This window comes from Vulpes lagopus, chromosome 9 (genome assembly GCF_018345385.1).
Source record: "Vulpes lagopus strain Blue_001 chromosome 9, ASM1834538v1, whole genome shotgun sequence".
NCBI lineage: Eukaryota > Metazoa > Chordata > Mammalia > Carnivora > Canidae > Vulpes > Vulpes lagopus.
In genome coordinates this window covers 2,877,666-2,891,972 of record NC_054832.1, presented here as the reverse complement: position 1 = coordinate 2,891,972, position 14,307 = coordinate 2,877,666, and the positions used below count along the sequence as shown (strand labels likewise).

At 46.6% G+C, this 14,307-nt stretch overlaps 1 protein-coding gene across 15 annotated transcripts in view; it reads right to left on the bottom strand.

Annotated features, from left to right (window-relative positions):
* Positions 1-14,307, bottom strand: part of PTK2 (protein tyrosine kinase 2) — a 262,540-nt gene that overhangs the window by 108,070 nt on the left and 140,163 nt on the right. For all 15 annotated transcript variants that reach the window (XM_041769011.1, XM_041769012.1, XM_041769013.1 and 12 more), the window contains 3 exons: positions 13,843-13,897; positions 3,015-3,155; positions 2,402-2,479 (listed from right to left, as the gene is read on the bottom strand). In XM_041769011.1, the coding sequence (XP_041624945.1) occupies positions 2,402-2,479; positions 3,015-3,155; positions 13,843-13,897 (274 nt within the window). The remainder of the gene's footprint in view (positions 1-2,401; positions 2,480-3,014; positions 3,156-13,842; positions 13,898-14,307) is intronic.

Sequence of the window (14,307 nt, the reverse complement as noted above, 5' to 3'; positions counted from 1 at the left end):
GACTGGAACACAGTCACAACAATTAACACATAAAAAAACCTGTTCTCTGCTCATCAGCCAGTAGCATTAGAAATAACAGTGAGACCCAAACCCCCAGAGCTACTTTTACATCCTCCTAAATAATCCTATGATGAAAGAAACAACACCTCAAGCTGTAGAGAAATGCAACAAAAGGAGGACACCACCTACCAACACTGGTAAGATGTTAAAAGTTGTACGAGAAAACAGCCTCCAACGTAAACGAGCATAGGTTGTAAGGAAACACCCAAAGGGAACAGCAGGAGAAAGACTAAAACAATCAAACGGGACTGGGAGAGGGTGTTGGCCGAGATCCGTATGGGCACTGAGGAACATGAACGGCCTGCCGTGACCCCGATTTCTGAGCTCGCCCACGAAGGGCCGCTACGACAGACAAGCCCTCCAGACGGGTGCCAGGGCCAAACCCCCAGAGACGCTCGGGGGCATGAGGACAGGTGCAGGACTGAGGTCATTGGAGAGATGATGAGACAGACTGAGATATGGCTCCACAGTGACAAACTGGAGATGCAGAGAGGCAGAGGACATGCTGATGGAACACGAGTTATGAAAGGCGAGGAGAAGTGGACAGCCTGAGCAGCTGTGCCTCTGCGGGAGGGGCAGGAGGGGCGGGAAGGGTCTGGCAGGCCTGTCACCGAGACCCGGGCTACCTTCCCTGAAAAATACCCAATTCCCATTCTTGCTTCAAATATTCAGGATTTACATAAAATCATAAAAAGACCCCAATTTACCTGACGAAATTAATGTAACTTTCAATATCCTTTAACGTCCTTATAAAGTTAACATTATAAAGACAAGACTAGATTGTGCTCATTTCGACAGTACCTAAACTAAAAAGAAAAGATAAGATTTTTGTGCTGTCGCACATCAAGTTGTATGGAGTCGACACAGAAAGAGACAACAGGACCCGTGTTACAGAATGGAAGACCCGGAGGTGCACAAGACTTGATAAACCTCGCTGACACCACTGGCTGCTCACCTGCAACAGGGCAGCAACAACAGTGATGACATGACAGTGATGACACCCAAACTTCTACGTGATTCCTTTGTGCAAGGCCATGATCTAATTCGTCAAAGTATTTAATTCTCTTACCAACCCTGTTAGGTTCCAACTGAAATTATTATGGCCATTTTACCAATGAGGAAACACAAGCCAACTGTGGAGGGATGGACTCAAAGTTATGAGGCTAACAGGAGAGTGAGTCAAGATGGAAACTGTGGCCATGTCCTCCAGAGCCTGCCCCTCTTGACCACATTCTGGGGGCCCTACCTGTGACCTCACCTGAGGAATCTAGGGAAATTCCAGATGGGCTAAAGACTTACATGTAAAAAGGACAAAGAAAACATTGTAAGAAAATACAGGAGACCACAAATCAAGCCTAAAGGCTATGACTACAAAAATCCGAAGGCGTGAAAACAGATAATGCCACAGACTGTGCTGAAGAGGTCACACACAGCTGCTCTTGCCACCAGTGGAGGAAAGCTCCAACAGGGCATTCCTGCCAACACCTGGTATTACAGCTCCTTTTCATTTTAGCCATCGCAGTAGATACATAATAGCACGTATCTGATGACTCCGAGGCTCAACACTTCCTCATTTACCTATAGACTATTTGGATATCCTTTTGGGTCATCTGCCCTTTACTTACTGATTTATTGCCAATCTATATCCTGGCTTAGGAACCTACTGTCAAATATATTAATACAAACATCTGGCTTCTCTCTCTCTTCTTTTTTTGTTTTTTAAGATTATTAATTAATTAATTAATTAATTAATTTATTTATTTATTTATTTATTCATGAGAGACACCGAGAGAGAGGCAGAGACACAGGCAGTGGGAGAAGCAGACTCCCTGCAGGGAGCCCAATGCAGGGCTCGATCCCAGGACCCCAGGATCACGCCCTGAGCCAAAGGCAGACGCTCAACCCCTGAGCCATCCAGGCGTCCCTGGCTTGTCTTTCTACTATCTTTGAAGAAAAGAAGTTTTTGATTTCGATGTACTCTATCAGAATTGTCTTGTAGAGTCAGCACTTTTTAAGTCTTGTTAAGGAATCTCTGCCTACCCCAAATTTATGAAGATATCCTCCTATGTTTTTCTCTACGATTCTTATCATTTATCTTCCATGTGTAGATCAATACTCTATCTAGAATGGGTTTTGCCATAGTGTGTGACAGGGTCAAAATTCCCTGCTTTTTCTCTGTGAATATCTAGCTGACTCTGCAGCACTAACTAAAGAGTTAATCTATGTCGCAGAACTCAGGACAGAGGCCCCTCTCAGGTCGGGGCTAGAGTCTGGGAAGGGGCATGATTCACTTTGTCTACACTCAGGTCCCGCATGAGGGGTATTGCCGAAGCAGACTTACGTTGCAGCCTTTGTCCGTGAGGTAACTGATTCCTTCTTCTGGGCCGATTGCCAGTTCCACTGAAATAATCCAGCTTGACTTTTGAAGGTGAAACAGGTAATGACAAAGGTCCCAGAAGAAAAAAGAAAATATTTTAGATGAAAACATGGACATATGAAAAGACCAAGGCAGGGGGGTGGGGGCTGGCTTAGCTTGTGATTCATCTACCCAACCAAGTACTACAAAATACCTGTAACTTCACCGACCCAGTACTTGGTAGGTCTAAAGCTAACAGTTTCCTTGGAAAGATGATTTGAATAGGTAAACTAGCCCAGAGACAACAAATAATTAACAAATCATTGGGCTAGAGTTAAAAAAAAAAAAAAAAAACTAATTATCAACAAAGGCATTCTTTTTTTTTTTTTTTTATCAAAGGCATTCTTTTAAAAAAGATTTCATCCTCACATTGATACATTTTCTTTTTGCATTTTTTCCCCACTGCAAAGTGACAAACATTCTCATGTTGTTCAAAATGTGACAAATCAGATTTCAATCAGAAATTTAGACATACATGGTTAAGAAAAAGCAAAAGAAATCAAGCCTGGTCCACCATCTCCCGTGTCCCCATACTTACCCCCAGAGCACACTTGAAACATTCTTTATCAAATCTGTATACTGGGGAGAGGATCTCAAAGAACTTCAGAATACTTTCTTCTCTGTTAAGGTTGGCAAACTGTCTAAATGTCTGTTGGATCAGCTTTCTTAGTGTTTTGGCCTGCATGATAAAATCACAAAAATCGTTTTAGAGTTGACACCACACAGCAACAATAACTAACATCAAAGAAGGTATCTTTACCTCCCATCTATGTTCACATTACTATGAAATGCCATTATTCGTCAAAGCCTTATTTCCTTTCTTAAGTAGCCATAACATAATGCACATGGTATAATATACAGCATCCTGACCCTTTTTAAATACACAGTTCAGTGGTTCAAAGACTCATTTCTTAGATATAAATGTATAAGGCAATAGTTTATTTACTAGAATATATAGTAAAAAGTTAGGCATTAAAATAACACACACTATCCAAAAAAATTAAAAACTAAATAAAAAACACATACTAGCTATGCAAACAACAGGGAGCTGCCTAAGGCTTAGATATGAAGGCCCTCACATATCCCACTGTTAGGAGGGTAAGTCCACCATCTTTCTGAAGGGCTACTCGGCAGTACAAATAAAAATACCTTCTAAAAAAAACTACAACTCTGGATCCAGAAATTAAATTCCAAGGCATTATTCTTTAGAAATGATGAAAGAACTCCACAAGGACTCAGCAACAAGGAGGTTGAGTGCAGAACTATATATAGTAGCAGTTGGGTTACATGCATCATACTGTGTCTGCCTACGTTGTACGTGGCTCTAAAGACTATGGTTTGGAACTAACATACTGACGTTAAAATCCATCATCATGGTGTTATGTGGAAAAATATGGTGAAGCAATCTGTATATATAGCACGGCTGCCTTTAAAAGGGGAGCAAAAGGGGAGCACCAGAGATGGGACGCACACACGCATCAATACACAGAGAAGGGGACGGAACAACTATGCCCCTTTTTCTGTGTAGTGGGATCACAGGTGGTCTTTAGGCCTTTTTTGTACAATTGAGTGTTCTATTTATGTACCATGAGCATCTGGATGGTGGAGGGAAGGGCCCCACAGGCAGCAAGCCCATAGTCTACAGTGTGTAGGGGGAGGCCCGGGAAGGCCAGTGGGCAAAGGCTGCATGACAAGGTCTGAGCAAGAGGGCTGGGGAAGCCAGCCAGCCAGTCAGCTTTCACTGTGGGGAGAGAGAAAGTCCTTGGGTACCTTGTGTAGAGTGATGTGATTTGACGCAGGCACCAACAGGAACAGTGGCACAGCTGTGCTGTGAACAGCATGAAGGAAGCAGGAAAGACCAAGTAGGAGGCTGCCCAAGTAATCTAGGCAAGAGCTGAGCAGAGCCTACACAAGTATAGAAGCAGAAAGGTGTAAGAAATAGATTTATTCTGAAAAACAGAACCAAGATGTACTGAGAGGCCGGTGTTAACATGAACTGAAATGGTAGTCCTGTGGGAGCAGCAGGGTGGCAGGTGGAGGTCTTGGAGGAGACCAGAGGCCCAACTGGAAGCTCAGTGTGAGGCGTACTCAGACAGGACTCAGAGCCAGCAAACTGGAGAAGGCTGGGGGTGGGGGGACAGAGAGGCGGTGAAGGGCCTCATCCTACAGAGTACGCTCATCTTTGCAGGTCAGGGAGCTGTGGCTGCTCAGGCAGCTAAGAAGTGACCCACTGGGGAGTGGCACATGGAAGGGACCACCCACCTGCAGTGGCTTGCAAGTCCCCCTGTGGTCAAGGGATTCCTGGATCTGGGACACTGCAGAGTGAGCTGACAGCTGGAAGCTATGGTCAAAGAGTTGGGCATAGTCACAGTGGCCTACGGTTACTGGGAACGAAGAAAACAGTGTGAGAGGCAAAGGACAGGGTTCAAAGAGCCGAGGGAGCAGGTGTTGGAATATGACCAATGGCATGTGACCTTCATTTTAAAGGCTCGCGCTGCTCTTGGAACAGAGGGTGTTGGGGAGAGTGTGAGAAGCAGAGAGAGCAGCCAGGTTCCTGGAATAGGCCACCTGAGAAACACCAGTGGCACAGGCCCTGAGGTGGTGGCGAAGGAGAGAGCCAGGCAGCCAGGCAACTTTGGGACACTCGGATGACTATATGGGACGGGAGGAAAACAAGCACCTGAGCAGGACGAGGTTTCTGGATGGGACAGAGGGGCAAACAGAAGGGGCAGGCTTGGTGAGAATAAAGTCACACCAATTCTGGACATGGGAGACCCTTACGTCTTTGGACCTGAACCATCAAGCAGACAGCTGCATAGAGATGTGGAGCTTAGGAGAGGGCAGGGCTGGGGACGGCACTGTCAGAGTGCAGTGGCTGACAGCTTCACAGATGGCTCCCACCAATCACACGGAGGCAAGAAAGGAGAGAGGGCCACAGCCAGGTCAGCAGGTCAAGAGCTGGGGCTCTGACAGGTGAGGAGGACAGTGTGGAACTGCAAGTATTCTGAAGAGGATTAATTGCAGACATAGATCACATAATCTAAACTGAAGAGAAGTATAACAGGCTTGAGGTTAGCAAGGCTTCTCTATCAGACATTCACACGTCAATGGTCAGCCTTGCATGCTCAGTAAAGAAAAATCTGGGAAACATATTTTGGGGAATGCCCATCTAAGCACCAGCCATAGGCCAAGGGACTGCAAAGGCCACTCCTATCATGGGCTGAGATGGAACGTAATAGTTGTTCTGACTTCAGGCTTTGCAAACCTTCCTGTGGCCTATTGGGTCTGGCTGTCCACCAGGAGCGTGTGGACTGGCCATGGAGACCGAGGAAGAGCACAACTCTAGCCTAACAGTGCTTAAATAGACAAAATGGAAATAAAATCCTGTCTGTCCGGTAACCAATGACACTTCACTCCCTAGCATGTAAGCTCTGACTTCTTTGATTTCAATAGCCTGAGACAGGGCATACTGCTGCTGGGTGCTCACAAGCCCATCCAAGGAGGAAACCAGTGCACAGAAAGCCCTAGAATGCCTTCCAACTCTTCCTACAAGTGCAGGACACCGCAAACTAGATTACGCTAACAGCTGTGAGGGATGGTGTCCATGGAGCATGGGAACCAGAGCACTGTGACAAATCACTTTCATTAACATTAATAAACAGTCGATATAGTTATTCGTGCCTCCAGGAGGAACACTTTAACTCAGGACAGATGAGTAATGGCACGCAACGATGAAAACCATGTCAAAGAGGTCCAGAAAAGAAGCCAATTCTCTGCCTTGTATCCAATCCCCAACTGGCTGCTTGGACAATCCTCCACTTGAACCTGCTCATTCGTGCAATGCTTTCAAAAACGAGTCACCCAAATGAGCTTCCTCTCTGAAGTGGTACAGACAGTCTCTCTTTTAAGTCAAGCAGCTCAAGTCCTGGCTTGAGCATCAGACTCACATGCATCCTCCCGCCCGCCTGAGGTTTCCATGGGACGTCTCACACATCTGAAAGCTGACAGTTCCCTAAGAGGACTCATGATTGCTCTCCAGGCTCGGCAACCCCAGCTCGGCCAATCTCCCAGCCACTTAAAGGTAGAGACTCAGGTGGCAGCCCCGACCGCTCTTTTCCCTAACCCCTCAAACCTACTACACCCCCAACAAAGCCCTGCAAGAACTTTTCCAAAAAGCATATCGTGTTCCCTAATGCTTTCCACCACACCAGCCCCACTCTTGCCTGAACCCCTGCGACAGCCGCCTGGGCTACCATCTACGTACCTTACACAGTCGCCAGGCGCTTTTTAAAACATGAATTGGATCACTTCACTCTGCAGCCTCAACCCTTGGGTACTTAGGAAAAGGAATCATCTAACTCTGCAAGTGTGGAGCATGAGAGGCCTCAAGGCCCCAGGGGTCAGGAGGAAGAGCAGGGTGGACGAGCAGGTTCGGCAGCCAAGTCAGGGCCGCATCATCATGGCCGTGTAGGGAGGCTCAGGGAGGGCACAGCTGCTCTCTCGTCTCCAGCCCCCACTATCTCGCAGCGCCCTCAGAGAGAGGTTCTTCTATTACCTGCATCTTACAAATGAGGAAATGGGAGGCACAAAGACAACAAAGACCCCAAATCTCCGAGCTGCATGGCAGAGCCAGGACTGAAGGCCAAGCAGCCTGGCGCCAGCATCTGTGCTCTTGATGAGAGCATCGCTTCCCCTCCTGGAGGCCATCAGCCTCCTGGAGGCCGTCGGCCTTTTAAATGCCACCCTGGCATTTAAACCACTCCTGGTTAGGGCAGGAGCCTGGCCAGCACCGGGCACGCAGCACACACTGGGCACTCAACAAACATTTTAAAGAGATGAGCAGCTTCAAGAAAAAAGAAAGGACACTGTCCCTGCCATTATCCTTCACCCTCGGGGCAGCACTGACAATGGCAGCCTGGAGCTGCAGCAGAAGAGAGCCCTGAAATTAGGAGGGAGGGGCACAAGTGTGCTCAGGAGCCTCACTGGCGTTGGCTCTTTATTAAAGCAACTTGAGTGATGTTAGTGCATAGCTCTCCTGTTTTCCAGTCTTTTTCCTAACATTACAAAGCTGGTTCTAAAAAAATAATTTGCATGTAACAGATAAATACATGCATGTGTGTAAAAAATAAAACCTAAGACCACCTCACAGTCCCCGTGGATCCCGTCTCACTGATCCCGAGCCACGACAGCTCCCCATCCTGCTTCCCCTTCCCTATTCTGCGCCTCGACCACCAGCAGCAGGCCCGTTTGAGTATGCGAGGCAGAAATGCAGGCCAGGCCCTGCTCCCCCTCCCTCCTCCCACATCAGGCTTCACACCCTCAGCGCTCCGCTCACTCTGCTACTCACGCTCACAACAGTGTGTCCTGAGGACCAAGGAACACAAGAGTGCGGGCACTTCTATGACAGGATGGGAGCCATCGGCCCCGTGCTCCTGCCCCGCCCTCAGCCCCATGCCCAACACTTGGCCATGGACCCCCTACCTCAGCATTCACCTGCTGGGAATTTCCGAGTAGCTGGGAAATGTCTGAAAGTGGCACCTACTGTGCGGTATTGACTGACCAACAGTCTGAGGCACAGGTTCCTGCATCTCCCTCCCGCAGCCAAACCTGCGGGAATGTGCTGGCCTGCACACTGCTCTCATGCTCGTCTGGGCAGAAGTCTCAGGATGACAGTGGCAGCCTGTCCGTGGGCTCAAGCGGCCCCAGCAGGCCCCAGTCTCCACTCAGGACTAGCCTCTGGCTCCCGGCGACTCCCAGGGCACCTGGCCAGGGGGGAGTGCCGCCACTTTCCCACTGTCTGGACTTCCACGTTGCTCCAAAGCTACGGTGTCCAGTGCCAGACAACAGCTAGAAATCCCTGCTGTCTGATAGGAGCCCTGGATTCATTTTAATGTGAAGGATCTTGGAGCCAGCACCAGTTCTTTCCTACTGCGTCAGTGAGGAAACAATCCCCCAAGATCTAACCTCCTGGACTCTCCGAATGTTAGTCAATACACTTCCAGAACTGTCGGAGCAGGCAAGACTGCTGTGCATTCGCATTCTGTCCCTATTTATAGTTTCAACTCCCGCTTTGTGTTTGCCTGGATTTAGGAAACAAGGCGTCTATCTATGAATGCTGTTCAATTTGAAACCAATCCCTCTACAGAGAAAACTACTCAGCATGTGATACTTCTTCAGAATGAAGCAGTGTTATTAGGTTGGATCATCAGAAATCGCTTCTATTAAGCCACTGTGAATAACAAAAGTTAATTCTACATTAGTCACCCTAATATTTATCAAATGCTGCTAGCAGCAATGAACTTGCAGGGCTTCCCAGATGAAAAGGTTATGTAATATAATGCACAAGAAAATCTGCAATAAAAGAATAGGTGGAGAATACATTAATTGAATGCTTTCATCCACCCACCCACCAAATGCTAAACATAGATGTATTAGCAGTGCATGCAGACTGTGTTTTTAACTGAGACACATCAGACATAAACACTGTGCTAGTTTCAGGTGTAGAACACAGTGACTCGGTATTTGTACACATTGTGAAATGATCACCCCGGTAACCCTAGTGACCATCCATCACCTCACATCGTTACCAAGTTTCTGGTGATGAGAACTTTAAAGAATTACTCTCTTGGCAACTTTCAAGTATGCACTACAGTATTACTATCTACATTTATGTGTATGTGACATCCCCGTGACTTATAACTGGGAGTCTGTGTCTTTGACCACCTTCACCCATTTCACTAACCTACCACCCGCCATCATTATCTTCTCTGTACCTATGAGCTCAGGTTTTTTGTTTGTTTTTATATTCTATAAGTGAGATCATAGAGTGTTTGTCATTTTCTGACTTATTTCATGTAGCATAATGCCCTGAAGTCCATCCATGTTGTCACAAATGGAAGATTTCTTCCTTCCTTTTTCTGGCTGAGTAACACACCACATCTTCATTATCTGTCCATCCGTCAATCTACTCTCCCTGTCCACTAAGCCCCTCTTATATTGTTGCTGGGCCTCACACTGCATTTCCTCATGTGTCCTCAGTGTCCTCCGGCTGGGACAGCTTCTTGTCACCACTGAAAAGCATTCCTCAGGTTGGCTTAATTTGTTGACTTTACTGGTACAATGTTGTTATAGATGTGTCTCTACTGCTACTAAGATCAAAGACACAGAAACTTAAAATATCTTGTAATTATTCTTCGTCACTGAGGTACATATGTCCCCTCCTCTGTTCTGTCATCCATCAGAGCTCACTTAAGTCCCACCCAATACAACAAGGTACTCTCCCAAACCTTCAGTGTGAGCCTCTGGAACAGCCTGTGGAAACACAAATGTACCCACACAGCCTACGTGCGGGAAAGCAAGTATGCGTGGATCTGGCCACCAGAGGACTGTTCCGGATGAAACAGGAAGCTGAGATAAATTTCGTGTTAGCTGAAGTTTCGTTAGCAATACTTCTGAAGAAGGGACTGTGCAAACACAATGCATGTTGTACGGCAGCTGTTCCACACCACACGGGCACTTGCTGAGGACGGTGCCATGGATCTGGGTGGCCATCAGTGCAACACTGAGGATTTTTATGCAGAAGGTAAACAATGCTGGCCTATGGAAATGAACTACTGATTAAACTATGTAAGAAGCCAAACAGACTTTACTTGGTTTATAAAATTACATTAGAGAGCAGGCGGGAAGTGAATTCTGCTGAACTTGCGTGAGAACCACTAGATGAATCTATACCTACACCAAGCAGCAGCTAAAAATTCTATTTTCCCCTGCTTGTCACAAAATAGCAGCGACTGAACTTCTCAAAACACAACTGCTCTTTATGGTTCAGGAAGTTTTCTCAAGTTCCCTACAGTCGGCGCCTTCCTTTTTGCTCCCGAGGAAGCCACGGCGCCCAGGCCGGATCACTGCACATCCCGCCCTTCCCTGCCCCGCTCTGCCTGTTTCCACCCTGTCCTCTGGGCTGCTGCTGGGCTCACACTCCGAAATCCACACGATGATCCCACCCGCAGCCCACAGGGAGAGCTGCTGCAGGTCCCAGCCCACACCACTCCCAATCTCCACACACAAGGCCATGGGGGCCTCATGCCTTCTAGGTGCTGCCCCAACACTGGAGGCAGCAGCAGTGAGGACAGGAAGGCAATCATCGGGGCAGATCCGAGGGACAGCCTGTAAGAGGCCTGAAGGGACGAGTCCAGTCAGGGGAGGGGGCTTGTGCTCAGTGAGGCAGACGTGGAGCAGCAAGCACACCAGGCTCTCGGTGCTGCTCTCCTAAAGGGGGCCTTCCTTCCACAGCACACCTCCCTACACAGCTCCCTGCTACATTGACTCATCTTCCCAGTTGCTCTTCAAGCTGTCCACTCTGTCATCTGAGTTAGGTTTGCCTAACGTCACCAAGTTACCAGGCACCAGGCCAAACACAGCACTCATGGTGGAGAATGCAACAGGCATTATCAGTGCTCTCGTAGATCTTAAAATACAGTGGAGGCGGACAGACAAAATGCAGATGGAAATAACTGTGAATCAGAATTTGAGAAAGTAAATAAAGTAAAGACCCTGAGCAGAGTCCTGAGAGAGGAGAGCAGTCCTCTGCCTTCTGTCTGTACCTGGCATGCCGAGGAGACCATGAGAGGACGAGCAAGCCCAGGTCTGGGAGAGCTCGCAATGAGGACCAGGAGGCTCAGACCAGTCCCCCTGTAGACCTCCTCAGACGCTGCGGGTCACCTGGGCTATACCTGCACCAGGGTACTTGTGACCTGTACCCGGCGCCCCCCACCCCCAGTTTTGAGTCTGAGCATCCTTTTTAAATGTTATCTGTTGGGGTTCCCAAGTGACAGCAGTCATACCTCTTGTGACAACTGCTTATCTGCATACAGCTTTGAGGAGATTGCAGAAACTCTGCAGTGGCCTTGGGGCTCACATCAGAGAGCCACTTAAGACACTACTGACATGACACAGCCATTTCCACATACCTCCCTGCTTTTTAATTCCACATTGGCTAGTGCACTTTTATGTTCAGTGACAATGTAAATTTGCTAAAGAACTGTGTCTTCTACTTGTGTGAACGCCTCTTCCCCACCCCACCCACCGGCAAATTGCAGACTCATGCACAAAGACATCTCTTCACTGGAGGCTCTATTCTCCTAGGCCTTCTTGGCACCACAGCACGGCTCTCCAGGTCAAACTGAGTCTCCCATCCTCCCAAACCCAGAAATACCACCAGCCCACACCTAATAACCCTCCAGAAGGACACAACTCCACCATTCTCACATACTCCAAACACGCTGGATTTCTCCTGCTACACCACCCTCCCACCATTCCAAACTTCACTTAAAGCTGGTCTGTGAACTACCTGTCCCATCCATTGCCGTGCCTGGCCTTTATCACCTGCTTGGAGTGCACTGCAAGAGCTAGCTCCCTACCAATTCACTCCAGCCTTTTGTGAGTAGATCAGGTAACTTGAATGAAAATAAAACAGCAGGATAGCCACACTAGAAAAAGAGCCTGAAACATTACAGAAGAGTATACTTCTCCCTTCGTAACTGTGCTCATTACATTTGTAGAGTACTTTATAAGAAACACTTCTGTATCCGTTTCCCATTAGATCATTGAGAAGCTATGTGAGAAAAGGAGGACCATTACTACCTCCTTTGTGAGGTTCAAGCAAGCAAGACCCAGATGCCTGGACTCAGGGCCTTTGTCACAGATTGCATTTGGTAAAGTGTACCCAGACTATGACCCAATAACAGGCAATGGGACATAGTCGGCGAACAGTAATAGCACAATGGCCAAGAAACTTTTGCGTAGAAGGAAGTAATGCAGGGGTGCCTGGGTGGCTCAGTTGGTGAAGCATCTGCCTTCAGCTCAGGTCATGATCCCAAGGTCCTAGGATCAAGCCCTACATCAGGCTTCCTGCTTAGAGGTGAGTGGCTTGTCCCTCTCCCTCTGACCCTCCCTACTGCTTGTGCTCTCTGTCTCTCTCTCTCTCTCAAATAAATAAGTAAAATCTTTAAAAAGGAAAAGAAAGTTTAATGCAATTAAAACTGATGGACTTGGCATTTTATCATTATGAGCTCAGTGTTCCTTTTCTTAATATTAGATAACACCTAGTGAGGTTTTTTTAAGATTTTATTTATTTGTGAGAGAGAGAGCATGCACGTGGGGGTGGGGGATGAGGAGGGGCAGAGGCAGAGGGAGAAGCAGGCTCCCCGCCTGAGCAGGGAGTGCCATGTAGGGCTTGATGCCAGGACCCAGAAATCATGACCTGAGCCTAAGACAGATGCTTAACTGACTGAGCCACCCAGGGCCCCTACATACTGAGTTCTGTGTTCACTGTTCTCAGGCTTTATGAATCTGTAATCCTTGTATGAAGCCCAAGTGTTAGAAAGTGGTTTCATCCCCACTTTACATATGTGGAAACTAAAATACAGTAAAATTAAGTAACTTGGCTAAAGTTCCATGTAATTCATGGTGATGAAGTCAAATTTGCACCAAGGCAGTGTGGCTTCAGAGCCAGTTTTCTGGACCAATGTTACATTCTCTCATAACATACATTTTAGCCTGCTTGGATGGTCTTTCATGTGACTATTCTGGTACAGAACAGCACTTTGGTGATAAAAAAAGAGCAGTAACAGCCACCATTATATATAAACTGCATTGTTACAGATCCCATGGTAAGTAACGTATATAACAATCTGTAAATATTCACATCAACCCTACAAAATGCTATTTTCTTCATTGTGGAAATAACAAACAGTCCAAGACTATGGGGCTCATAAATGGGAAAGCTCGTATCAGCCGGACTCTATTTTGACCAAAGCCCTCCCTCACTTGAACGTCTTGGCATGTGCTCTAGATTGGCTGGAAACACCTCAGAGCCCCTGGGTGTTCCTCCCCTGCAGTTTCCTCTGCAGGGAGGGAGAGAAGATGATGCTCTGCAAAAGTTACTAATGAGGAGGAGTGCCCACATGGTTAGAATAAGAGAAGTGAGATCTTTACAATGCAACTTATACGTGCACAGGTGTGCACAGACACACATTCAGCTACCACTATGATCCGTTTACATACTGCTTCTTCACTTACATGTATCAAAATACCTGAGACCATAAAGACCTAGGTGACAAAGCCTCGGGTACATTCAAGTTTCTTAATGTTGTACTTAGCTGAGTGTCACATGTAATAAACAAGTGAAACCATAGCTTTGTGGGAGAAAGCTGTGCCTGCAAAAATCTACTTGCCATTAACCGGAGCAAAATAACTATCAGCTTTTTTACATTGTAACTTTTACATGTAAGAGAGAAAACCATATACCATAGGGAGGTATTTACATAATGTGGTCATCTGATTACAATAAAGCAGATTCTAATTACCTTGACAGAATCCAGTAAACTCCTAGGAAAAAATCGCTTCAAACCAACATCTTTTCTGAAACATAAAAAGAAGTGTATTAACAAATAACACCACCAAATCAATTAATATAATGACATTGTTGCAAGAACATAAATGCAATTTATTTATCCTTCCACTTATTATTCAGGAAAGAAGGAAGTATAATAAAGCTCCAATTTACCAGCAGTCAGGGAAGGGGTGGGACAAGTCATTTTCTAGATATGAGTAGAAAATATCAATATGAGTTGCTTTCAGTAGAACATCTTTTTCCTGTTTTAACCCTCACTGTTAAAAACCCTTCTAAAGTGTGCCTCTTGGCAAGAGGGTAATGTATGAGTAAACACAGTTTGAAAGTTGGCCTTATAAATACCAGTTCCAACTGGGTGACATTGTATTTGTAGAGAAAGTAGACTGGCCAGAGAAGGAAAACGTTTGGGATATACCAT